General features: G+C 39.7%; 1 protein-coding gene across 1 annotated transcript in view; it reads left to right on the top strand.

Annotated features, from left to right (window-relative positions):
- Positions 1-27,470, top strand: part of NEK5 (NIMA related kinase 5) — a 96,632-nt gene that overhangs the window by 43,360 nt on the left and 25,802 nt on the right. The window contains 6 exon segments of the mRNA XM_049778483.1: positions 2,113-2,197; positions 6,705-6,793; positions 7,017-7,085; positions 9,335-9,461; positions 12,211-12,336; positions 14,644-14,781. Coding sequence (XP_049634440.1) covers positions 2,113-2,197; positions 6,705-6,793; positions 7,017-7,085; positions 9,335-9,461; positions 12,211-12,336; positions 14,644-14,781 — 634 coding nt within the window.

Raw genomic sequence — 27,470 nt, 5'->3', positions numbered from 1 at the left:
TAAGTAACAAAACCATCAGATTTCATTGGGCCTTCTCTTTCTTGTGGTTTACTTAAGATGTTACAAGAAGATAATAAGGCTATGAAAGTCCTAGTTAGCAACATTTATTGTTAAACATATGTTGATGAAAAATACTTGTCTTCCTTTTGGATCAATAATAAGTATTAGTAGAAAAGCTGCTGTATTCTAGAGTTGGGTTATATGTAGAAAGTAAGAGTGTGTCCATAATGAAAGTCTTGCATGTACTGAAAGCCACTGTACTAGAATTGCCTCGTATACAAAGATAATTTCTAAAGTCCATGCAAGTATTACTTGGCATGGATTTGGAGACCAAGTTGCATGAAAAACAAAATATTTATTTAAATTTTTGTCAGGAGTTGTTGGGAACAAATTTAGTAAGACTCAAGGGGCTATGTGGTACCAGGTATTGAACTTCAGTCTCCTGCATTGAGGTAACTGTGGTTCAGCATACAGATACTTAAACACTAGAAACCCCTTAGTGGTCTAGAATAGACAACCTATAAACAGCATGGAGACCATCCCAGCATCAGCTGACCTGCCACTTTATATATAGGCAAGCTAGCTATACATACATATTCATTGAGCATAACTACCCACACTGCTGAAAATGATTTTTCTCTCTCTCCTTATTTTCCCCACTTTCAAGAGCATATAAAAAAGTATGTAGGGGCTGGAGCGATAGCACAGCAGTAGGGCGTTTGCTTTGCATGCAGCCAACACAGGATGGACCCCGATTTGATTCTCAGCATCCCTTATGGTCCCCTGAGCCTGCCAGGAGTGATTTCTGAGTGCAGAGCCAGAAGTAATCCCTGAGCTTTGCTGGATCTGGCCCCAAAACAAAACATAAATTAATTAATAAATAAATAAACAAACAATAAAATATATTTCTATTATCAAGAGTTAGAAAGGTAAGAAATGCATGTATGTAATCACGATAAAAAAATGATTGAAAGGGCCGGAGAGATAACATGGAGGTAAGGCATTTGCCTTGCATGCAGAAGTTCTGCAGCATCCCATATGGTCCCCTGAATTTGCCAGGAGCAATTTCTGAGCATAGAGCCAGGAGTAACCCCTGAGTGCTGCAGGGTGTGACCCAAAAACCAACCAACCAAACAAACAAACAAACACAGCCCTTGAACCACAAACAAAACAAACAAACAAAACAAACAAACAAAAACCAACCAAACAAACAAACAAACACAGCCCTTGAACCACACATCCTTGATCCAGAAGGTTTTTGTTATTTGGGGGTTTAGACTATGTCTAGCTCTGTTCTCAGAGATAACTCTAGGCTGTGTGCTCAGGGGTCAGTCCTGACAGGACCATTGCCTTACAATGTATAGGAAAGGAAATAGTATGAGTATACAATATACGGTACCATGGATTGAACCAGGGCTGCAGCCGAAGGGATTGTGTGTAAGGCAAGCTCCTTAGTACCATTACTTTCCTCTGCAAAAGGAGAGAGAGTTTTTATGGAAGAACCAGTGGTGGAGCCTAACCAAGAGTCTGAGAAGGAAAGTGAGAGAGGTAATATGAGAGGGGACATTGGTTCAGATAGAAGAGGGGTGCTCTTGAAGTGGCTGGTTGAAAAAGCTCCTTCTTGAGTGGGAGGACCCTGTGCCTGTCAGTCTTTATTGTTCTGTTTTGTATTGGGGCCATACTTGGCAGAGCTCAGGGGTTACTCCTGCTCTGCAGTAAGAAATCACTCCTGGCAGGCTGGGGGTGCCATATGGGATGTTAGGGATTGAACCTGGGTTAGCTGTATGCAAGGCAAACACCCTTCCTGCTGTACTATTACTCTGACTCATTAGTCTTATTTTTAAAGCAGGTTTGTAGGGGAAACCTGAGACCTGAGTCACCAAACATTTTTCAGGGAAATTATGAAAGAAGGAAGAGGAGAGTGGGGGCATAACAAGGCAGCTGTGGGGAGGATAAGTCACTGGAATTTTCCCACTGAATATACCTTAGTCAGAGGGAACAAAGCATTTTCTGCCCCAAATGCCCATTCAGTCCTAGCAAAGGCTCCCTAGAATAGATTTTAGAACTGATGGGAAGCCCACCTTTGTTGACTGTGTGTGTTTTGTGTTCAAGGAGAACTCAAAAATAGCTCACAAAACCTATTTGGTGAAGAAGAGTAACCTGCCCATTTTCTCAGAGGCATGTGAGGACCTGACTCAGGTAATGGATGGCTCAGCTCTGAATTAGTGTTTCTTGTCCTCACTGTGCACAGACTCCCAGGGGAAACTTGTCAAACTCAGATTACCAGATTTTATCTGCACATCTGGGCTGGGACTGGGTGTTGTGTGTTCAGAGGCTGATTGAGAATGATTCTCTTTAGCCTGGAAATGTTCTTGTGTGCATCAGGTTCTCAGCCATGTGGGGCAGGAACTCAAGCATAATTTATCTTCTGTTTCATGCTAATGTTTTTTGGTGGGAAAAGGAAACTGTCCAGAGATGGATGATCAAGTAGATCTCTAAGAGAGTTTCCAATTTTCCTTCTGGAAGGCCTTTCACCACATTTTTTTCTCAAGTATAAACCTGTTTCCTGAGGGCTAGTTTGAGGCAGATATGATGGAGGGAGGCTGATATAGACTGTATGTTTTGAAATTCCAGAACCATTTAGGAGCTCTGTAGCCTGAGAGTAAGTGGATGTGGAGTAGGTTTTTTGGTTTTGTTTTGTTTTGTGTGTGTGTGTGGGGGGGGGGGGGGATACCTGGCTTCCTAGCTATGCAGGAAGGCATCATTACAGGTGGTACCCAAAGAATATATGTGTTGCCAGGGATCAAACCCAGGTCAATGGAATGAATACAAGACAAGTGACAGCCCTCTAAACACTCCCACCAAATATAATGCATAGTCCTGTCACAGAATTTACAGTATTGTAAGGAAGAAGGTCCAATTCTCACGGTTGCAGGGAAAATAGCTAATAATGATTTCCATGGGCATATTCTGTTATAAAGTCCACACAGAGGTTATGGAAACATGGAGGGGGTAATTAATTCTAAGGGAGAGGCAATAGTACTCTAACATAAAAAAGGTGGACATAGAGAGCATTAAGAAATCATATCAAACCAGTATTTCTTTGTGTCTGTTATCTAGATCTACTCAGGTTTCTCCTGACATCTGAAAGCGTCTGTAGGCTGTGATTTAGTAAGTTATTTTTGGGGTTTGCAAATGCTGCTATCATTAATTTACATGGAGTAGTTTTTATACATTCTCAGTCAAAATCCTCCCCCCCCCCCCGCTGCCAAAAAATAACCACCAGAAAACTACCTCATCATACAAATATTCTTCTTAGATAGGGGGGAAACCTGATCCTCTATCCTTGTCTATCAAGGATATTCAAGTTTCTGTCTTAAAAGGAGGTGTGCCTTTCATTTGGTTTCTGAGACACATCAGGCTATTCTGTGAAGCTTCATCTGGTTTGGTGATCAGTGAGCCATGCACTTTAAGGAATGGAACACGAGGCTTCTGCATGCAAAGCATGCACCTTGGCCCTTTGAGACATATCTCTGGCCCACCCTTTATCAAGACTGGGAAGAGTACATGTGAACGGGAGCAATGAGACCAGATCTGCAAGATGTAGACCTGTTTTCAGAGAAGCCTTTGCTTTGCTGTGCCCTTTGCACAAAATCTATTTGCCTAGACCTTCAGCTTTTAGGCCCCAGAGCCTCATGCCTGGTGAGCTTTTCTGCATGCCCTGCACCCTGTACTCATCTTCTATGTTGTTACCTTATTTAGTTTCCTTTGTTTCTGAACATTTGGTAACTTCAAATACACAAATATACATTGGTATGTTGGTGTGTTCCTACTGGGATAACAATATTAAAAAATTGGAATTGTCACTTAGCTGTGTATATGGCAGAAATTCCCTAGGTCCAGGAATTCCAAGCACTATGGCTTCTTCCATGGGCATGTTTTCTTCCTTTCTTTATTGATTGGTTGATTATTGGGCCTCATCCAGTGGTGCTCAGGGGTTACTCCTGGCTCTGCACTCAAATATCACCCCTGGCAGGTTGGGGGATCATGTGGGTGCCAGGAATAGAACCAGGTCCTTCTTGGGTCAGCAACATGCAAAGCAAACACCTTACCACTGTGCCATCTCCCTGGTCCATGGGCACATTTTCAACTGCCAGGACTTTCCAAAATACAAGAAAGCAAGAGGAGAGTGTCTGCTTGCTGATGTCAGCCCAAATACTGACATCTCTAGTTTTGGTTGGTTTGGTATCTGTAGAGAGCTAGATGATTGATGAAACTGGTACATTAGCGAAATGGCATTTTGTAAGTGATGGTTATGTTGTGTATGTAAATATTTTGGGGGATTACTATGTTGCTCACCCTAATCTGATTAGGTGATTGTGCCCTACCCTAGGGTGTGACCTGGCATTCTGCCCCCCACCCTAGGGTAGGACCTGATTCTGCTTCCACCATTGGTTGGTATCTGATCCCACCATGGGGTGGGACCTGACTCTGGAGTATAAGAACAAGGGTCTGTGGAAGGCGGGGGCCTTTTTGCTGGCTGGAACTGAATCTGAGTCTTTGGACTTCAGTTTTGTCCATCCGAATAAAGCAAATATTTCCACGAGCCTGATTGTCTGCAAGCTGTTTACCCACCGTTTCACCTCAGAACCGTGGGCTAGACAGGGTGGCAGACGCGTGCTCCGAGCTGGAAGAAAAGGGCCTCATTCTCCATCCCTCCATCAGTCAACCTCTTCAGGGGCTGACCTGCTACAGGTTACAGCAAGTATTGCTTCAGCAGGGGTGGGGAATGTGGTCCACTTTTCCTCCCTAGATTAGGAGCTTTAAGCTGCATGACTGATAGACTCATAAGTTTTCACAGTTTGGTTTACTTCTCTTTAGAGAACAGAGTGAGTCTATGGAGCTGGCCATATGCAAACATCCCTTCCCACTTGTTGTAGTGACCTGGGGTTGCATCATGTTGGTTGTAGTGCTTCCATCTGAACACATCCCACTGTGGGCTTGGGGATTCCAAACAAAAAATACTGCAGGATCATGTTCTGCAAGTGGAGTGGTACTGGAGATTGAACTGATGGCCCCATAATTGCATGGCAGCTGCTTTACTACTGACCTGTCCTCAGCCTCTGAAGATTTTTTTTTTTCCTTTTTGGACCACACCAATAGTGCTTGGAAAAGATCACGAAGTACTAGGGATTTAACCTAGGGCTCTTATATACAAACCATGCATTCCTCTGAACCATCTCTCTAGCCCTGATATATTGCAAAGAGCTTTTACATAAAAATGGGATTTAAATTCATAGCATTAATGAATCCTCATTTTCTGAGGAAGGGAGGGGCAAGAGAAGAAGGGGGAGATCAAGTTACTGAGGACAGGAAGATGAGCGTTAAAGAGCCAAGTACATGCTCTGCATGCTAGACCCCCAAGTTTAATCCTTGGCACAACATGTTCCTCTGAGCACCGAGCCAGGAGTAGTCCCTGAGTACCAATGAGTGTGACCTAAAAATGAAAAACAGCCCTCCACAAAATCCCAAAAAATGCCTACAGATAAAGCACAGATATGTGTGTGTTCTAGTGCTCACAGGGGCCACTAGGATGCTAACACAGGGTCTGCTAGGGCCACAGTACAGGGCTGTGGTATTCAAATAACCTTTTTTGTTTGTGGTGCTTGCTGGGGGTGTCACTCTTTATTTTTTGTTGGCAATAGTGGGTTTTGGGCCACACCTAGTGATGCTCAGGGGTTATTCTCAGCTATGCACTCAGAAATCGCCCCTGGCTTGGGGACCATATGGGATGCCAGGGGATCAAACTGCGGTCCATCCTGGGTCAGCCACGTGCAAGGCAAATGCCCTACCACTGTATCATTGCACCGGCCCCAGGATGACACACTGTAGTTGCAGTGCAGAGGTTTTATTTTTTTACTGAGGTTCACAGGTCCTAGAATACAGAGTTTCTGCTGCTTGGCATATGTGAATGCTTTGGGAATTGGATTCATGGCCTCATTCACACTTGCAAGGCAGGTACTTTTGCTTCTGAGCCACCCCACTTTTGTCATCTAATTTTATAGTCCTCTTCCATGGAAATTTGTCATCAATTTTCATTTTTTATTTTTCATTTTTAATTTTCATTTTATATTTTTGTGTGCTGTGCACTTTCTTGTTTTCCTGATTAAGATCAAAAGTCTATTTGGAATAGAAAGAGTTTATTGTCAAAATTGTACTCTTGATTAAGATTAAGTTATATTGGACTGAGTAGTATGCATTGTCACATTATGTGACTTTATCCATTATGATGCCAGTGTTAAGTATATCCTAAATGTATTCATATTTTGTATAAATACACTGTGTTCAATTTTTCAATGAATTATTAACAATCCTTTAAAAATTTTTTTTTTTTGTCTTATCTATCGTTACTTAGGTTGGACCTATTACAGTTTTTTTGCATAGGAGTGCTCTTGGAAATGATCAGGGGGCCACATGGTTCCTGGAGATTAACTCAGGCATTCCTCATGCAAAGCAGACACTTAGCTTTTTGAGCCATTTCTTCAACTCTAACTATCCTTTCTAAAGGCAGTCTTTTATTCTCAAATCAGTCATCAGATTCGATATAGAAATTAAATAATATAAACATACCAAGGTGTGAATTTGGGGTTTCAAAGTATAATTGCTGGATTCTTATTAAATGATAGATTTTTATTTTTCTCAAACCCTTCAGGATATAGAAAGAGACCTGGAACAAATTACAATTCAGAATGTAAAAGAGAGTAAAAATCCACAGCAGAATTATAAAGCTAAGGTAATAAGCCTTTTTATCTTTGAGTTTCATATTAAAAAGCTAAGAGTTTCCATTTTGTAATTGGATAGCCTATTGGTATTTACTCCCTCCTATGTTAATTATGAAATTTCCTTATTTTTTATTTTATATTAATGGTTTTACTCTCTGAAATATTAAGTAGGGAATTGCAATTTAAGATTTTAATTGGACTGCTAAACTAAATTTTTTTCTTGCTTTCTTTTAGAAAGGTGTAAAGTTTGAAATTAATTTGGACAACTGTGTTTTGGATGAAAATACTCTCCAAGGGGCAGAGGTATGCCAGTAATTATATTTCTCTTAGTAGGCATGAGAAATGAGTCCCCATGAATTCATGAGAATTTTCTATAGAGTTGGGGAGGATTTTCACTAATTTTCATTAAGGATTTAAGATGTTCAATCAAGTCTTTTAAATTACTTTTTGTCCTCCTGTTATTTTTAATTGGGATTATTTCCTTATTGAACTATTCCAATTTTAATTTATTTTTCTTTTATAAATGAGCTGATTTTCTCATAATATTAAATTTTATTATGGACAAATTAAAATATAAGATATAAGGCAACTATAAGCAACTAATATACTTATCCAAATTGAGCAAGTATTTGAAATTATGCACATTTAAATCTTAATTAAATATTGATATTTTTGTATAAGTCTCATAAATTATGTATCTGGATTTCATTGACATAGCAATAAATACCTAATACAGTAAACACAAATTTCACTTTTCACCTATTTGCTATATTATCAGTATCTCCTCTTAATTCCTTGTTAATCATACATATATTTTTTTGTTTGTTTGTTTGTTGTTTTTGGGTCATACCCAGCAGTGCTCAGGGGCTACTCCTGGCTCTATGCTCAGAAATCGCTCCTGGCAGGCTTGGGGGACCATATGGGATGCCGGGATTTGAACCACTGACCTGCATGCAAGGCAAATGTATTCCTCCAAGCTATCTCTCTGGCCCCGTTAATCATATTTTCTACCAAAGATCAAATTCCCTGTGTCTATTTCTGCTTTACTTTCTGCTTTTACTTTCTCCAGATGACTAAAAATTATGTATTCTATATATTATTCATATGATAATACTTATATCTGCTATATTATATCCTGATACTTCCTTTCATGTTCTTTATTGACTTAAATCCTTTTAAAAATGTCATTTTTAATATTTTATTTTGGTTTATATGAAGATCAATGTTTAGTTATTGTTCTTGGGCCACACCCTATGATACTCAGGGGTAACTCCTGGCTCTGCACTCCAGAATCATTCCTAGTACATTAAGGGAACCATATTGGGATGCTGGGGATCAAATCTGGTTTGGCCACATGCAAGACCAATACCCTACCCATTCTTCTATTGTTCCAATCCAATTGTGTTCTTTTTGTTTTATTTTGTTTTTGTTTTGTTTGGGGGCTACACCTGGTAATAATGTTCAGGGGTTATTCCTGGTTCTGCACTCAGAAATTACTCTGGCAGGCTCAAGGGGCCATATGGGATGCTGGGGATCAAACTCAGATTGACTGCTTACAAGGAAAATACCTTCCCTGCTGTGCCCTCCCCCCTTTTTAGTAGATTTATTTAGAGAAGTTTTAGGATCATAAGAAAATTGGACAGAAGGTTTAGAGATACATCATATTCTCCTGGGATCCCTGCATCCCATCCTCTGAGCCTGCCAGGACCAATTTATGAGTGTAAAGCCAAAGGTAACCCCAGAGCACTGCTATGTGTGGCCCCAAAATCAAAAATAATAGAACAGCATTGGGGCCAAAGTGACAGTACAGATGGTTGGCTATTTGCCTTGCACACAGCCTAGCTTGGTTTGATCCCTGCATCCCATACAGTTCATCAAGCATAGCCAGGAGTAATTCCTGAGTACAGGGCCAGGAGTAGCTTCTGTGCATTGTGGAGACTATATTCTTATGATCCCAAAGAAACTCCAAAACCAGAGGGGCATTGGATTAGAGAGATTGTATAGAGGTTAGATGCCTTGCATGTGATCTCCTGTTTGATCTCCTGCTTCCCATAGCACTCCCCAAAAGAGGCCATTCAGCACCTCTTCTCACCTCTTGTCACTGGGTAATCCCTTGTAGCATAGGGTGGTTCATTACTGCATCCTCAGTCCCTTGACTTGACCCACTGGCCCAGTTGGCTGAGAATTGATAGAAGGGTCCCTTGAACTTTGTGCACAATGCTTGATCCCACCACCAAATAAACACCAGAGTGGCAGTTTTTCAGTCTTGGAACAGTTTTAGAGATCCAATTAGAACTGTGTACTTAAAACCAGGCTTAATGAGTTATCAAGAGATTTCTGTAGATGGGGTGGAGTAGAACAATAATATTTGATGTGAGAAGTTGGTATAGCTGTCTATTGATGATCTTCCTAAGCATATTGTCAATATTATTGTCAATAATTGTCAAATATATTGTCAAATATTTTGGTCATTACTGAGTACCCAAATTGGGGGGTAGCATTTATTTTCAAAGTATGACTTGTTCTCATGAAACTTTGTGAACTTGCTCTAGACAATGGATATACTAAATAAAACCTTAACCTTTGAAGACAGTGAGAAGTTTAGGGAATTTAAGTGTGTGGAGGAGCATGAAGACTATATAGACAAAGCTTATGAGAAGCTGTGCTGTCCAGATACAGGTATGTGGATCTTCAAAACTGTAGATGAGAAAGAAGCATTTCATTGGTCAGTTTTCATTTCTCCTCACTTATCTCCCTTGACACCAATGTCAATATACCTCCTTATACCTACTCTCCCTGAGTTGGGCACAGGTCAGGCTTCTCTGCCTCACTAGCCTGCAGCATCTCTGACACCCAGCACATTTCTTTGTATGCAAATCAAGTGTCCTACCTGCTGTACTGCTCTGCCCCCCAAATTTTTGATATCTTTATTTAAATACCTTGATTACAAATATGATTGTAGTTGTGTTTCAGTCATGTAAAGAACACCCCCCTTCACCAGTACAGCATTCCCAAGTCTCCCTCCTCCCTACCCCACCCCCGCCTGTACTCTAGACAGGCTTTCTACTTTGCTCATTCATTTACATTTTTATGATAGTTCTCAGTGTAGTTATTTCTCTAACTGCACTCATCACTTTTTGTTGTGAGCTTATGTTGTGAGCTGGATCTTCCAGCCCTCCTCTCTAATTTTGTAGTTTCTTAACTAGCCAACAAAGTTAAAAGAGGAGAACAGTGAATAACACTTTTATCAAATATCTATTGGACCTAGAGCAATAATAGCACAGTGGATAGGGCCTACCTGGGTTTGAGTCCCATATAGTCCCTGGAGCCTGCCAGGCATAATTTCCAAGCAAAAAAGTAGGAATAACCCTCGAATGCCACCAGGTGTGGCCTATCCCCCCCAAATATATATCTATTACAGTCATTGAAACAATACAAACAATACATTGCAAGCATTAGAGCAGAGAGAAACAATGAAAGGAGAGGTGGCTTAGAAACATATCTTAGTATCATCTTAGAATTATCATAATTTAGTGTATTATAAAATCAGGTCATAAGTTAGTGTGGAAAGGATAACTAAAAAATGCTGTTGGGCCAATAATTTGAGAGAAATAATGAAATCAGACCCTTTAAAATGATACAAAGCAACCTGTCCTAAATTGTATATATAACATAGTAAGAAAGCAAGTCAATTATGGATAGATTTATTTTTATTTACCTAACAATTTTATAGAGCAAAGAACCAGCTCTTCAAAATATATACAAAAAGTAAAAAATGAAATAAGACTCAGAAAACAAATAAAAATTATGCAAAATGATCCTAAAGAGGCATGTAGTTTTGTGGCAGAGCACATGTCTTATAGGTTTGAATCTTTAGTTTCAATATAGTGACAGCCCAAATAAAATATATGTGTGTACACACACACACACACACACACACACACACACACACACACATATGAACATAGAAGGGGTATGAGAAGATAGTTCAAAGGGTTGGACCACATGCTTTGCATGTAGGAGGCCTGGTCAATTCTGGATACAACATGGTCCCCAAGCATTGCCAGGGGCAACCTCTAGGCACTAAGCTGGAAATAGCCTCTGAGTAGAGCTCAGAGGGGAGAAAAAGCACGCATAGATTTAACTTTAACTATGAAAAGATTTGGTAAAGCTAGACAACATAATTGTCATTTGCAATATTTATCTAGGAAAATAGTAAAATGTTCAGAAAATTTAGCTATGAAGGTATAATCTGAAAAAAAATCCATCTATAAAGGAACCAAATTATATCTCTTAAAGAGAATAACATGCTTCTTTCAGAGAATTGTCTGGAACAATAGTTAATAACCTGGATGCTATGTTTCTTACTGAAAAGCCAAGTATAGTACATGACACATTTTTTTGCTTCTAAAACAAAGCAAGAGTTATACTTGGGGGGGGGGGGCGATTGGAATTTTTAACCATCTTTGGATAATGTTATGACCAATTTAAATTTTCTTCTACTGGGGCTGGAGCGATAGCATGGCAGTAGGGTATTTGTCTTGCATGCAGTCAAACCTGGAAGGACCTTGGTTTGATTCCCAGCAGCCCATATTGTCCCCTGAGCCTGCCAGGAGTGATTTCTGAGCTCAGAGTCAGGAGTAACCCCTGAGTGCCACCTGGTGTGACCCAAAAACCAAAATAATAATAATAATCAATTTTTCTTCTACTTACCTTATACTTGAATATTTTATATTGAAATGCTGGCTGGACAATTGGAATGATAATAAACATGAAACAAATTGAAGTCCAATTTTGGTTTCCATTATATAAGATGTGACCTATGTCTCTTTCTATTCTGACAGCTCTAGTAAGGACAAGAGTGGGTGGCTTACAACAATGAACATTTATTTCTCATGCTTTCAGGAGGCCACAATATCTGAGGAGTTGATACTGATGGTCTGAATATTAGAGGAGGGCTCTGATATGTCCTTTACTGTGTCTTCACATGGTTGAAAGGATGAGGGAACACTCTGAAAATGGATGGATTTATTTTTTATTTACCTAACAATTTTATGGAGCAAAGAATCAGCTGTTCAAAATATATACAAAAAGTAAAAAATGAAATAAGACTCAGAAAACAAATACAAAATTATGCAAGGGCACTAAGGCTCATTTTCATGGGCTTCCACTCATAATCAAACCACCCCCAACAACTCCATATCCTAATGCCATCACTTTGCAAGTTGCAACTTCACAATTGGGAGGAGTGTGTGTCTGCAGACACTCAGCCCCCAGATCCAGTCATCTATGGTAGAGTGAGGGTGGTGACATCACTACCCTTTAATATACCTGCTGCTGGACTGTCTCAGAGTTTCTAAGAACTCTTTGAGGTGCTCGTTACACTTTGGCTGCTTTTAGAAATAATGCCTGAATTTCTTATTCTCAGATTCAGTTACACAAAGTGCAGTCACAGCAGAGAACAGGAGAAAGTGGGAGGCCAGAGCCCCCCATACTCTGCTGCAAATGATGGCAGCTGCCGACATCACCTCCACATGCTCCACCATGCCCCAGGGTGAGTTGAAGATCAGTTGGCACAAGGCTGAAATGCTCTTAGACTAGAAGCCAGCAGGTTCTTAGTGCTTCTCCCATTTAGCAGTGCTTGCTTTTCAGAAGATTTGGTATCAAATTGGGTGAAAGCCAGATTAGAATACAGAACACAATGTCATTATAACATATAATGACAGGTTATTATAATACAGCATTTAAAGTGCTTACCTTGCATGTGGATGACCCATATTTTATCCCCAGAACAAGTTTGGCTGCAAGGCCTAAGCAGTACTGGATCCTTGAACCCCAGTACTGGTCTGCTGGCCCGGTGGCTAAGAATCAACAGGAGTGGCCTCCATCCGCTTGAGCACCACCCCTCCTCCATCCTTTAGAAGTTAATGTTTTGGTTTCTTTTCTACTTTCTGGGCAATTTACCTGTGAATTCTTGTTGGCTTGTTTGAATTTTGGATTTTTGGAGTGATACCTGATGAATCTGGTGGCAAGTCCTGGTTTTATGCTCAAAGTTGCTCCTGGGAAGCTGAAGATCTGGGAATTTTCTTCATGCAGGGAAAGTTCCTTAACCCCTATCTCTTTCAGCCTCGTTTGTTTGTTTGTGGAATCGTCTTCCCATGATTCTGGAAAACTATTCCACTTTATTTGCAGTCCTTACTGAACTAAAACTTCTTTATAGTTTATTGAAGAGTCAATAAAATTGGAATGACAATAATAGTTATCTCACAAAAATGACAAAATCAGCATAAAGAAAGATATTCAATTACTTTGTGAACTGAGTTATTTCATTGTTAGGAGTGTAGGAGTATGATCCTATTTTTGTTGTTGCTGTTTTGGTTTGGTTTTTGGCTTTTGGGTCACATTTGGCAGCGCTCAGGTGTTACTCTTGGCTCTGTACTCAGAAGTCACTCTTGGCAGGCTCAGGGGACCATATGGGATGCTGAGATTCAAACTGGGGTGCGTCCTGTGTTGGCCACGTGCAAGGCAAACACCTTACCACTGTGCTATTACTCCAGCCCAGAAGTATGGTCCTATTTTAACCTTAAGACCCTTCATTTGCATTTGGCATAGTTTTTCTTTAGAGGAGATTTTAAAGAGCAGCTTTCAAGATATCTTTACTAGTGGTAAAGATTTTTATCATTTTCTCCACTATATGGGTAATATATAAGGAGACTTTTTTTTTTGCTACATAATATGGTAATGTGGAGCAAACAGGGAGCTTCAATTTATACCTATGTTCTAAGATGAATTATATAAGTTAGTACAAATTATATAAGTATCTCATGAGTTTATTTTATGTGTTAATTAACTATATTTATACTCTTCTAGAAGTCTAAAGTCATCAAACTTACAAGAAAGCACTTGCAAAATAATAGAATTTAATTTTAAGCCACTCGTAGGATAAGAAAATGTCTGATTGAAAATAAGCAAATAGGGGGCCGGGAAGGTGGCGCTGGAGATAAGGTGTCTGCCTTGTAAGCGCTATCAAGGAACGGACCGCGGTTCGATCCCCCGGCGTCCCATATGGTCCCCCCAAGCCAGGGGCGATTTCTGAGCACATAGCCAGGAGTAACCCCTGAGCGTCAAACGGGTGTGGCCCAAAAACCAAAAAAAAAAAAAAAAAAAAAAGAAAATAAGCAAATAGAAAAGAAATATTAACATACACCCAAAAGTCATAAATAAACCTCCAAACCTCTTCATCAGTTATGTGACAATAGTCACTAAGCTATTAATAAAAATGAGAAGCTTTTAGAGATAACACAGGGCTTAAGGTGCTGGTCTCATACATGGCCAAACCTAATTTGATCCCCAGCATCACATATGGTCCCCTGAGAATTGCCAGGACAACAACAACAAAAAGTGAGGAGTAGGATGAAGTTACCTCAAAGGGTCTAATATTCTCTAATTTTTGTTGTTGTTGTTGCTTTTGGGTCACATCCGGCAGCACTCAGGGGTTACTACTGGTTCTATGCTCAGAAATCACCCCTGGCAGGCATGGGAGGACCATATGGGATACCGGGATTCGAACCACCGACTTTCTGCACACAAGGAAAACGCCTTACCTCCATGCTATCTCTCTGGCACCATATTCTATGATTTTTATTTGAAAAATCAGATGAAGGGATAGAGAAGAAGCTTAGTGTATAGAGATTATATACCTAGTATCTGTGAGGCCCTAAGTTTGATCTCTACACCACTGACTATGGAACCTGAGTGTTGGTAAGTGTGATGGCAATAAGAGCATCCCAAATGAAGAAGTGTTTTTATTTATTTATTTTGAAGAAGCATTTTGTTCTTAATACCACAATCTTGTCTTCAGATGACCAAGTGCTAGTGATGGGAGCTACCCCAGAACACCGGAAGCAGTGGCAGCATGAAGTGCCAGAAACCTTGATGAGTGTTTTGGCAGCTGCTCATCTAAGGAGTGACTCATTTTCTGCCAACAAAGGAGAATGTGGTATGCTGTTTATTTTGTAAGAGCATAATGAGTCCCTTGAGGTGCTTTGTGAAAGATATGTAAATGCAGAAAGGGGGTAAAAATATCATCACCTGTAAAGATAATTGTTACAGTGTCTAGGCCTTTCCTAATTTGCTTTATGCAAACTCATTCTAAATTCCACTTACCAAAAACATGAATGACCATGGGAAGGGGGGTGGTGATTTTCTTTCATGTGATAAGTTGAAAGCTCATGAGTAGTAAAATTAGTGGCTTAGACAAATTAATCTATTTTGATCTACATGACTTTTTCTGGTGCCTATTTTATTTATCTATACTTGCTTTATGTTTCTATTTTGGGTATATACCTTGTGATACTCCCTACTGTTAATTTTCTCAGGAGTTATTCCTAGCATTTTTCAGGGTACCATATGTGGTATTGGTATCAAACCTGGTATTTCTGAATAGAAAACACATGTTCCAGCCTATTCAGCTATCTCTCAGGTCCCTTTTGTATTTCTTTAATTTTGGGGGGGGGGGTTTGGGCCACAGCCGGCGGTGCTCAGGGGTTACTCCTGGCTGTCTGCTCAGAAATAGCTCCTGGCAGGCACGGGGGACCATATGGGACACCGGGATTCGAACCAACCACCTTCGGTCCTAGATCAGCTGCTTGCAAGGCAAACGCTGCTGTGCTACTCTCCAGGCTCTTGTATATCTTTAATTTTAGCAAGATTATGTATGCTGATACTCAAATGGAAACCAGCTGTCATTATTTGAAGTTTGAGGAATTTTCTCTCAGAGTGGGGATATGTATCTCTGCCAAATGAGTGGGAATGTGATAAATGGTACTTTGGGGGCTGGCAGGGATCCTTGTGTAGGTGGAAAGTTTGGGATGTGGTGTTGTTATAGGGAACATGAAGGGAAAATGAGGCACACATAAAAATTAGTCATAGTCCCAAGACACTGAGAAAGATTGACAGCAGGGAGTTCTCTATGTGACTCAGAAGAGTCATTTTAACCCCAGATCAGTGCCCCCCTTAGTTAGTGAAGAACATTAAAAAAAAATCTGAAACACATAAAAAAAAAACCAACTACTACTGCAAAGGTCAAAATGGGAAAGCACTACAGAACTCCACCACACTTAGTGCATGATGATGGTAGTTCTAAAGACCTGACTAATATCAGTCACCTATATAACTCCTCTGATAAGATCCTTAGACAGGAAATGTTGAGAATGTTCAAGGAACACAAAGAAACCATAGGATGATCAGACCATGAGACTCAAGAGGCTATGAGAGTAGAAATAAGAAAACTTCAAACAGAAATGATAGAACTAAAAAACTTGGTAAGTGAAATGAACACCTGACTGGAAGGTCTCACAGGCAGAATAACAGCTGCTGAGGACAGAATCAATTAACTAGAAGATGAGTTGTATAACATCTCCAGACAAGAACAGAAGATGAAAAAGAGTCTTAAAATAACTGAAGAGAAGATAGAAAAAAAAAACCTGAAAATAAGAGAACAGATTAAAATAGAACTTGGGATAACTTAAACAGAAACAACCTAAGAATCATCAGATCTCAGAGATCCAGGAAGAATACCACAATGAAGAAGCAACAGTCAAAAACATAATTGCTGAGAGTTTTTAGAGTTTAAGAGTACAGACACCGAATTACTGGATGCCTGAAGAGTACCAACTAAAAGAGACTGAAATAAAAACACCCAACACACATACTAGTCACAATGATGAAAACCACAGATAGATATAAAATATAAAAAGCAGCAATTTCAAAAATGAAAATTATATACAAAGAAGCATCCTTAAAATTTACAGCTATTTTTATCACAAGTGACTCCTCAGGCCCTAAAGCAGTGGTGGGATATAGTGAAAAAATCAACAAAACGAACACCTTACCAAGAATACTACATAGAGTCAGATGCTCATTAAGTTTGAAGGAATAATACACAGTTTCATGGATAAAAACAGCTCAGGAGCTTTGCAGACTCAAAAACAACTTTAAAAGAACTGAAAGTGGTACATATATATGTATGTACATAAATATGTATATATATGTATATAAGTATTAAGAGGAAAATATATAACTTTGTAAGCACTAATCAGGAAGGAAGAACGAGCCTATAGGGTTTTGGGTCACACCCAGCAGTGCTCAGGGGTTACTCCTTGCTCTATGCTCAGAAATCACACCTGGACAGCTCAGGGGACCATATGGGATGCCGGGATTTGAACCACCATCCTTCTGCATGCAAGGCAAATGTCTTACCTCCATGCTATCTCTCTGGCCCCTGAAAGTGGTATTTTAAGGCAATACAAATCCCATCAACACAACAAACTTCTATTTTTGTTTATTGGTGAACACAAAATATGTTAATGGACTAAATGCACCAATTAAGAGATACAGAGTAGCAAAATGGATAAAAAAATCCAACATTTTGCTGCCTACAAGAAACACATTTGAATATCCAGAGAAAACACAGACTCAACGTCAAAGATTGAAAGACAATTCTTTTTTTTTTTTTATAAACTATGGGATATTATCAGGAGATAGTTCAGAAGTTTTTTTTTATTTAAACACCTTGATTACATACATGATTGTGTTCGGGTTTCAGTCATGTAAAGAACACCACCCATCACCAGTGCAACATTCCCATCACCAATGTCCCAAATCTCCCTCCTCCCCACCTGACCCCCGCCTGTACTCTAAACAGGCTTTCCATTTCTCTCATACATTCTCATTATTCACACAGTTCAAAATGTAGTTATTTCTCTAAGTAAACTCATCACTCTTTGTGGTGAGCTTCCTGAGGTGAGCTGGAACTTCCAGCTCTTTTCTCTTTTGTGTCTGAAAATTATTATTGCAAGAATGTCTTTCATTTTTCTTAAAACCCATAGATGAGTGAGACCATTCTGCGTTTTTCTCTCTCTCTGACTTATTTCACTCAGCATAATAGATTCCGTGTACATCCATGTTTAGGAAAATTTCATGACTTCATCTCTCCTGATATAAAGCTGCATAATATTCCATTGTGTATATGTACCACAGTTTCTTTAACCATTCATCTGTTGAAGGGCATCTTGGTTGTTTCCATAGTCTTGCTATGGTTAAATAGTGCTGCAATGAATATAGGTGTAAGGAAGGGGTTTTTGTATTGTATTTTTGAGTTCCTAGGGTATATTTCTAGGAGTGGTATAGCTGGATCGTATGGGAGCTCGATTTCCAGTTTTTAGAGGAATCTCCATATCGCTTTCCATAAAGGTTGAACTAGAAGGCATTCCCACCAGCAGTGGATAAGAGTTCCGTTCTCTCCACATCCCCTCTAACACTGTTTATTCTCATTCTTTGTGATGTGTGTCATTCTCTGTAGTGTGAGGTGGTAACTCATCGTTGTTTTGATTTGCATCTCCCTGATGATTAGTGATGTGGAGCATTTTTCATGTGTCTTTTGGCCATTTGTATTTCTTCTTTGTCAAAGTGTCTGTTCATTACTTCTCCCCATTTTTTGATGGGATTAGATTTTTTTTTTCTTGTAAACTTCTGCCAGTGCCTTGTATATTTTGGAGATTAGCCCCTTATCTGATAGGTATTGGGTGAATAGATTCTCCCACTCAGTGGGTGGCTCTTGTATCCTGGGCACTATTTCCTTTGAGGTGCAGAAGCTTCTCAGCTTAATATATTCCCATCTGTTAATCTCTGCTTTCACTTGCTTGAAGAGTGCAGTTTCCTCCTTGAAGATGCCTGTAATCTCAATGTCCTGGAGTGTTTTGCCTATGTGTTGTTCTATATACCTTATGGTTTTGGGTCTGATATCGAGGTCTTTAATTCATTTGGATTTTACCTTCGTACATGATGTTAGCTGGGGGTCTAAGTTCAATTTTTTGCAAGTGGCTATCCAATTGTGCCAACACCACTTGTTGAAGAGGCTTTCCCTGCTCCATTTAGGATTTCCTGCTTCTTTATCAAAATTTAGGTGATTGTATGTTTGGGGAACATTTTCTGAGATTTGAAGCCTATTCCACTGATCTGAGGGTCTGTCCTTATTCCAATACCATGCTGTTTTGATAACTATTGCTTTGTAGTAAAGTTTAAAGTTGGGGAAAGTAATTCCTCCCATATTCTTTTTCCCAATGATTGCTTTAGCTATTCTAGGTTGTTTATTGTTCCAAACGAATTTCAAAAGTGCCTGATCCACTCCTTTGAAGAATGTCATGGGTATCTTTAAAGGGATAGCATTAAATATGTATAATGCCTTCGGGAGTATTGCCATTTAGATGATGTTAATCCTACCAATCCATGAGCAGGGTATGTGTTTCCATTGCCACGTGTCCTCTATTATTTCTTGGAGCAGAGTTTTATAGTTTTCTTTGTATAGGTCCTTCACATCTTTAGTCAAGTTGATTCCAAGATATTTGAGTTTGTGTGGCACTATTGTGAATGGGGTTGTTTTCTTAATGTTCATTTCTTCCTTATTACTATTGGTATATAGAAAGGCCATTGATTTTTGTGTGTTAATTTTGTAGCCTGCCACCTTGCTATATGAATCTATTGTTTCTAGAAGCTTTTTGATAGAGTCTTTAGGGTTTTCTAGGTAGAGTATCATGTCATCTGCAAACAGCAAGAGCTTGACTTCTTCCTTTCCTATCTGGATTCCCTTGATATCTTTTTCTTGCCTAATCACTATAGAAAGTACTTCCAGTGCTATGTTGAATAGGAGCGGTGAGAGAGGACAGCCTTGTCTTGTGCCAGAATTTAGAGGGAAGGCTTTTAGTTTTTCTCCATTGAGGATAATATTTGCCACTGGCTTGTGGTAGATGGCCTTAACTATATTGATAAAGGTTCATTCCATTCCCATCTTTCTGAGAGTTTTGATCAAGAATGGGTGTTGGACCTTATCAAATGCTTTCTCTGCATCTATTGATGTGATCATGTGGTTTTTATTTTTTTTGTTGTTGATGTTGTGTATTATGTTGATAGATTTACGGATGTAAACCAGCCTTGCATTCCTGGGATGAAACCTACTTGATCATAATGGATGATCTTCTTTTTTTTTTTTTCTTTTTTTTTAAATTTATTTAAACACCTTAATTACATACATGATTGTGTTTGGGTTTCAGTCATGTAAAGAACACCACCCATCACCAGTGCAACATTCCCATCACCAATGTCCCAAGTCTCCCTTCGCCCCACCCGACCCCCGCCTGTACTCTAGACAGGCTCTCCATTTTCCTCATACATTCTCATTATTAGGACAGTTCAAAATGTAGTTATTTCCCTAACTAAACACATCAATCTTTGTGGTGAGCTTCCTGAGGTGAGCTGGAACTTCCAGCTCTTTTCTCTTTTGTGTCTGAAAATTATTATTGCAAGAATGTCTTTCATTTTTCTTAAAACCCATAGATGAGTGAGACCATTCTGCGTTTTTCTCTCTCTCTCTCTCTGACTTATTTCACTCAGCATAATAGATTCCATGTACATCCATGTATAGGAAAATTTCATGACTTCATCTCTCCTGACAGCTGCATAATATTCCATTGTGTATATGTACCACAGTTTCCTTAGCCATTCGTCTGTTGAAGGGCATCTTGGTTGTTTCCAGAGTATTGCTATGGTAAATAGTGCTGCAATGAATATAGGTGTAAGGAAGGGGTTTTTGTATTGTATTTTTGTGTTCCTAAGGTATATTCCTAGGAGTGGTATAGCTGGATCATATGGGTGCTCGATTTCCAGTTGTTGGAGGAATCTCCATATCGCTTTCCATAAAGGTTGAACTAGACGGCATTCCCACCAGCAGTGGATAAGAGTTCCGTTCTCTCCACATCCCCGCCAACACTGTTTATTCTCATTCTTTGTGATGTGTGCCATTCTCTGTGGTGTGAGGTGGTATCTCATCGTTGTTTTGATTTGCATCTCCCTGATGATTAGTGATGTGGAACATTTTTTCATGTGTCTTTTGGCCATGTGTATTTCTTCTTTGTCAAAATGTCTGTTTATTTCTTCTCCCCATTTTTTGATGGGGTTAGATGTTTTTTTCTTGTAAAGTTCTGTCACTGCCTTGTATATTTTGGAGATTAGCCCCTTATCTGATGGGTATTGGGTGAATAGTTTCTCCCACTCAGTGGGGGGCTCTTGTATCCTGGGCACTATTTCCTTTGAGGTGCAGAAGCTTCTCAGCTTAATATATTCCCATCTGTTAATCTCTGCTTTCACTTGCTTGGAGAGTGCAGTTTCCTCCTTGAACATGCCTGTAATGTCCTGGAGTGTTTTGCCTATGTGCTGTTCCACATAACTTATGGTTTTGGGTCTGATATTGAGGTCTTTAATCCATTTGGATTTTACCTTCGTACATGATGCTAGCTGGGGGTCTAAGTTCAATTTTTTGCAAGTGGCTATCCAATTGTGCCAACACCACTTGTTGAAGAGGCTTTCCCTGCTCCATTTAGGATTTCCTGTTCCTTTATCAAAAATTAGGTGGTTGTATGTCTGGGGAATATTTTCTGAGAATTCAAGCCTATTCCACTGATCTGAGGACCTATCCTTATTCCAATACCATGCTGTTTTGATAACTGTTGCTTTCTAGTACAGTTTAAAGTTGGGGAAAGTAATTCCTCCCATATTCTTTTTCCCAATGATTGCTTTAGCTATTCGAGGGTGTTTTTTGTTCCAAATGAATTTCAAAAGTGTCTGATCCACTTCTTTGATGAATGTCATGGGTATCTTTAGAGGGATGGCATTAAATCTGTATAATGCGTTGGGGAGTGTTGCCATTTTGATTATGTTAATCCTGCCAATCCATGAGCAGGGTATGCGTTTCCATTTCCGTGTGTCCTCTCTTATTTCTTGGAGCAGAATTTTATAGTTTTCTCTGTATAGGTCCTTCACATCTTTAGTCAAGTTGATTCCAAGATATTTGAGTTTGTGTGGCACTATTGTGAATGGGGTTGTTTTCTTAATGTCCATTTCATCCTTATTACTATTGGTGTATAGAAAGGCCATTGATTTTTGTGTGTTAATTTTGTAGCCTGCCACCTTGCTATATGAGTCTATTGTTTCTAGAAGCTTTTTGATAGAGTCTTTAGGGTTTTCTAAGTAGAGTATCATGTCATCTGCAAACAGTGAGAGCTTGACTTCTTCCTTTCCTATCTGGATTCCCTTGATATCCTTTTCTTGCCTAATCGCTATAGCAAGTACTTCCAGTGCTATGTTGAATAGGAGTGGTGAGAGAGGACAGCCTTGTCTTATGCCAGAATTTAGAGGGAAGGCTTTTAGTTTTTCTCCATTGAGGATAATATTTGCCACTGGCTTGTGGTAGATGGCCTTCACTATATTGAGAAAGGTTCCCTCCATTCCCATCTTGCTGAGAGTTTTGATCAAGAATGGGTGTTGGACCTTATCAAATGCTTTCTCTGCATCTATTGATATGATCATGTGGTTTTTATTTTTCTTGTTATTGATGTTGTGTATGATGTTGATAGATTTACGGATGTTAAACCAGCCTTGCATTCCTGGGATGAAACCTACTTGATCGTAGTGGATGATCTTTTTAACGAGGCATTGAATCCTATTTGCCAGGATTTTGTTGAGGATCTTTGCATCTGCATTCATCAGTGATATTGGTCTGTAATTTTCTTTTTTGGTAGCGTCTATGTCTGGTTTAGGTATCAAGGTGATGTTGGCTTCATAAAAGCTATTTGGAAGTGTTTCTGTTTGTTCAATTTCATGAAAGAGTCTTGCCAAGATTGGTAGTAGTTCCTCTTGGAAAGTTTGATAGAATTCATTAGTGAATCCATCTGGACCTGGGCTTTTGTTTTTCGGCAGACATTTGATTACCATTCTAATTTCATCAATGGTGATGGGGGTGTTTAGATATGCTACATCCTCTTCCTTCAACCGTGGAAGATTATAAGAGTCCAAGAATTTATCCATTTCTTCCAGGTTCTCATTTTTAGTGGCGTAGAGTTTTTCAAAGTAGTTTCTGATTACCCTTTGAATCTCTGTGAGAGATCTTTTTCATTCCTGATACGAGTTATCAAGTTTCTCTCTCTCTCTTTCTTTGTTAGGTTTGCCAGTGGTCTATCAATCTTGTTTATTTTTTCAAAGAACCAACTTCTGCTTTCGTTGATCTTTCGGATTGTTTTTTGAGTTTCCACTTCGTTGATTTCTGCTCTCAGCTTTGTTATTTCCTTCTGTCTCCCTATTTTTGGGTCCTTTTGTTGAGCACTTTCTAGTTCTATTAGCTGTGTCATTAAGCTACTCAGGTAAGCTCCTTCTTCCTTCCTGATGTGTGCTTGTAAAGCTATAAATTTTCCTCTCAGTACTGCTTTTGCTGTGTCCCATAAGTTCTGATAGTTTGTGTCTTTATTGTCATTTCTTTCCAGGAACCTTTTGATTTCCTCCTTGATTTCATTTTGGATCCACTCGTTATTGAGCATGAGGCTGTTTAACTTCCAGGTGTTAAAGTGTTTCTTCTGAGTCCCTTTGGAATTCACAAATAATTTCAGAGCCTTGTGGTCAGCGAAGGTAGTCTGCAAAATTTCTATCCTCTTGATCTTATGGAGGTATGTTTTATGTGCCAGCATGTAGTCTATCCTGGAGAATGTCCATGTACATTGGAGAAGAATGTGTATCCAGGTTTCTGGGGATGGAGTGTCCTATGTATATCCACTAGGCCTCTTTCTTCCATTTCTCTCCTCAGGTCTAGTATATTCTTGTTGGGTTTCAGTCTGGTTGACCTATCCAGTGTTGACAAAGCCGTGTTAAGGTCCCCCACAATTATTGTGTTGTTGTTGATATTATTTTTCAGATTTGTCAACAGTTGTATTAAATATTTTGCTGGCCCCTCATTCGGTGCATATATGTTTAGGAGAGTGAATTCTTCCTGCTCTAAGTACCCCTTGATTAATATAAAATGTCCATCTTTGTCCCTTACAACCTTCCTGAGTATAAAGTTTGCATTATCTGATAGTAGGATGGCCACTCCAGCTTTTTTATGGGTGTTGTTTGCTTGGATAATTTTCCTCCAGCCTTTTATTTTGAGTCTATGTTTGTTCTGACTATTCAGGTGCGTTTCTTGTAGGCAGCAGAAGGTTGGATTGAGTTTTTTGATCCATTTAGCCACTCTGTGTCTCTTGATTGGTGCATTTAGTCCATTGACGTTGAGAGAAAGAATTGTCCTGGGATTTAACGCCATCTTTATTTCAAAATTTGGTGTGTCTTTTGGGTAGTCTTGTCTTAGATTAGGTCTTTCAGTTTTTCTCTTAAGACTGGTTTTGAGTCTGTAAAGTTTCTGAGCTGTTTTTTGTCTGTGAAGCCATGTATTCTTCCGTCAAACCGGAAAGTGAGTTTTGCTGGGTATAGTATTCTGGGTGAAGCATTCATTTCATTCAGTCTTGTCACACTATCCCACCACTGCTTTCTGGCATTGAGTGTTTCTGGTGACAGGTCTGCTGTAAATCTCAGGGAAGCTTGCTTGAACGTGATTTCCCCTTTTGATCTTGCTGTTTTCAGAAATCTGTCTCTATCTGTGGTATTTGGCAGTGTGACTAGGATGTGTCTTGGGGTGGTTTTTCTGGGGTCTCTTTTGGTTGGTACTCTTCGGGCATGCAGGATTTGATCACATATATTCTTTAGCTCTGGAAGTTTCTCTTTAATGATGTTCTTGACCGTTGATTCTTCCTGGAAATGTTCTTCCTGGGTCTCTGGGACTCCAATGATTCTTAAGTTGTTTCTGTTGATCTTATCATAGACTTCTATTTTCATCTGTTCCCATTCTTTGACTAATTTTTCCATTGTCTGCTCATTTGCTTTAAGTTTTTTGTCCAATCTCTCCTGCTGTATGGTATTGTTATGTATCTCATCTTCCACAGCACCAAGTCTATTCTCAGCTTCTGATACCCTGTCCCAGAGCTTATCCATTTTGTCATTCACTTCGTTTAGTGACTTTTTCAGTCCTGTTACTTGACATGTTATTTCAGTTTGGAGTTTTGTGATTTCTGTCTTCATATTTTCTTGGTTCTTATTAGTGTTCTGTTCAACTCGATCCATGGTTTCTTGGAGTCCGTTGAGCATCTTCCATATTGCTAGTCTAAAGTCCTTATCTGAGAGGTTGATTAGTTGGTTGGTCATTATCTGGTCCTCAGAATTGTCATCTTCATTCTCTATGTCTGATGCTGGCCTGCGTTGTTTCCCCATTGTCACACTTGTATTGTGGGTTTTTGTACGTGTTGTGGTGGTATTCATTGTCTATATGATGCAGGCAGCACACTCATCTGGCTCCTCCCTTTCTGGATGGGCTGACTTGCCTCTAAGGGAGGGGAGTCCTCCGTGGATGAAGCCTCACACTGGGTCAAATCTTAGGCCCGAGCATGCAACAGAGAAGACAGTCCGGAGAGAAATGTTTGCTTCTGTGATATAGCGCCGTTCTTAGTGTGATTTTTCCTTCTTGTTGCAATGGAGTTCTTTCCTTAGAAAGAGTGCATGGCCGCGTATCGAAGCGGAGCGGCCGTGCTCCGCTGGAGCCTCTTTTTGCCCCACTCACAAGAGTTTCACGCAAGAGGACAGTAGACAGACATAGACAGGTCACACTCACAGTTTTTCACAGTTGGGCCCACTGGGCCGGTGTACTTTCGCGTATTTTCCCCGCCTGGTGTCACACACAGGGAGCCGGCCTTTGCAAAGCTTAGCCGGTTTTCATGCTCTGTAGTCCCTCCCTGAAAATGGCGTCTGGGCGAGCGAGGTTTCTGGAGCCTCTTTTTGCCCCACTCGCAAGAGTTTCATGCAAGAGGACAGTAGACAGACATAGACAGGTCACACTCACAGTTTTTCACAGTTGGGCCCCACTGGGCCGGTGTACTTTCGCGTATTTTCCCCGCCTGGTGTCACACACAGGGAGCCGGCTTTTGCAAAGCTTAGCCAGTTTTCATGCTCTGTAGTCCCTCCCTGAAAATCATGGATGATCTTCTTAATGAGGCATTGAATCCTATTTGCCAGGATTTTGTTGAAAATCTGTGCATCTGCATTTATCAGCGATATTGGTCTGTAATTTTCTTTTCTTGTAGCATCTCTGTCTGGTTTAGGTATCAAGGTGATGTTGGCTTCATAAAAGCTATTTGGAAGTGTTTCCGTTTATTCAATTTCATGAAAGAGTCTTGCCAGTATTGGTAGTAGTTCCTCTTGAAAAGTTTGAAAGAATTCATTAGTGAATCCGTCTGGGCCTGGGCTTTTGTTTTTAGCCAGACATTTGATTACCGTTTTAATTTCATCAATGGTGATGGGACCGTTTAGATATGCTACATCCTCTTCCTTCAACCGTGAAAGATTATAAGAGTCCAAGAATTTATCCATTTCTTCCAGGTTCTCATTTTTAGTGGCGTAGAGTTTTTCAAAGTAGTTTCTGATTACCCTTTGAATCTCTGTGAGATCAGTAGTGATCTCTCCTTTTTCATTCCTGATACGAGTTATCAAGTTTCTCTCTCTCTCTCTTTCTTTGTTAGGTTTGCCAGTGGTCTATCAATCTTGTTTATTTTTTCAAAGAACCAACTTCTGCTTTTGTTGATCTTTCGGATTGTATTTTGGGTTTCCACTTTGTTGATTTCTGCTCTCAGCTTTGTTATTTCCTTCTGTCTCCCTATTTTTGGGTCCTTTTGTTGAGCACTTTCTAGTTCTATTAGCTGTGTCATTAAGCTACTCAGGTAAGCTCCTTCTTCCTTCCTGATGTGTGCTTGCAAAGCTATAAATTTTCCTCTCAGTACTGCTTTTGCTGTGTCCCATAAGTTCTGATAGTTTGTGTCTTTATTGTCATTTCTTTCCAGGAACCTTTTGATTTCCTCCTTGATTTCATCTCAGACCCACTGGTTATTGAGTATGAGGCTGTTTAACTTCCAGGTGTTAAAATGTTTCTTCTGAGTCCCTTTGGAATTCACAAATAATTTCAGAGCCTTGTAGCCAGTGAAGGTAGTCTGCAAAATTTCTATCCTCTTGATCTTATGGAGGTATGTTTTATGTGCCAGCATGTAGTCTATCCTGGAGAATGTCCATGTACATTGGAGAAGAATGTGTATCCAGGTTTCTGGGGATGGAGTGTCCTATATATATCCACTAGGCCTCTTTCTTTCATTTCTCTCCTCAGGTCTACTATAATCTTGTTGGGTTTCAGTCTGGTTGACCTGTCCAGTGTTGACAAAGCCGTGTTAAGGTCCCCCACAATTATTGTGTTGTTGTTGATATTATTTTTCAGATTTGTCAACAGTTGATTAAATATTTTGCTGGCCCCTCATTCGGTGCATATATGTTTAGGAGAGTGAATTCTTCCTGCTCTAAGTACCCCTTGATTAATATAAAATGTCCATCTTTGTCCCTTACAACCTTCCTGAGTATAAAGTTTGCATTATCTGATAGTAGGATGGCCACTCCAGCTTTTTTATGGGTGTTGTTTGCTTGGATAATTTTCCTCCAGCCTTTTATTTTGAGTCTATGTTTGTTCTGACTATTCAGGTGCGTTTCTTGTAGGCAGCAGAAGGTTGGATTGAGTTTTTTGATCCATTTAGCCACTCTGTGTCTCTTGATTGGTGCATTTAGTCCATTGACGTTGAGAGAAAGAATTGTCCTGGGATTTAATGCCATCTTTATATCAAAATTTGGTGTGTCTTTTGGGTAGTCTTGTCTTAGATTAGGTCTTTCAGTTTTTCTCTTAAGACT

Source organism: Suncus etruscus, chromosome 8 (assembly GCF_024139225.1).
Source record: "Suncus etruscus isolate mSunEtr1 chromosome 8, mSunEtr1.pri.cur, whole genome shotgun sequence".
NCBI lineage: Eukaryota > Metazoa > Chordata > Mammalia > Eulipotyphla > Soricidae > Suncus > Suncus etruscus.
This window is presented reverse-complemented; position numbering and strand designations above follow the sequence as displayed.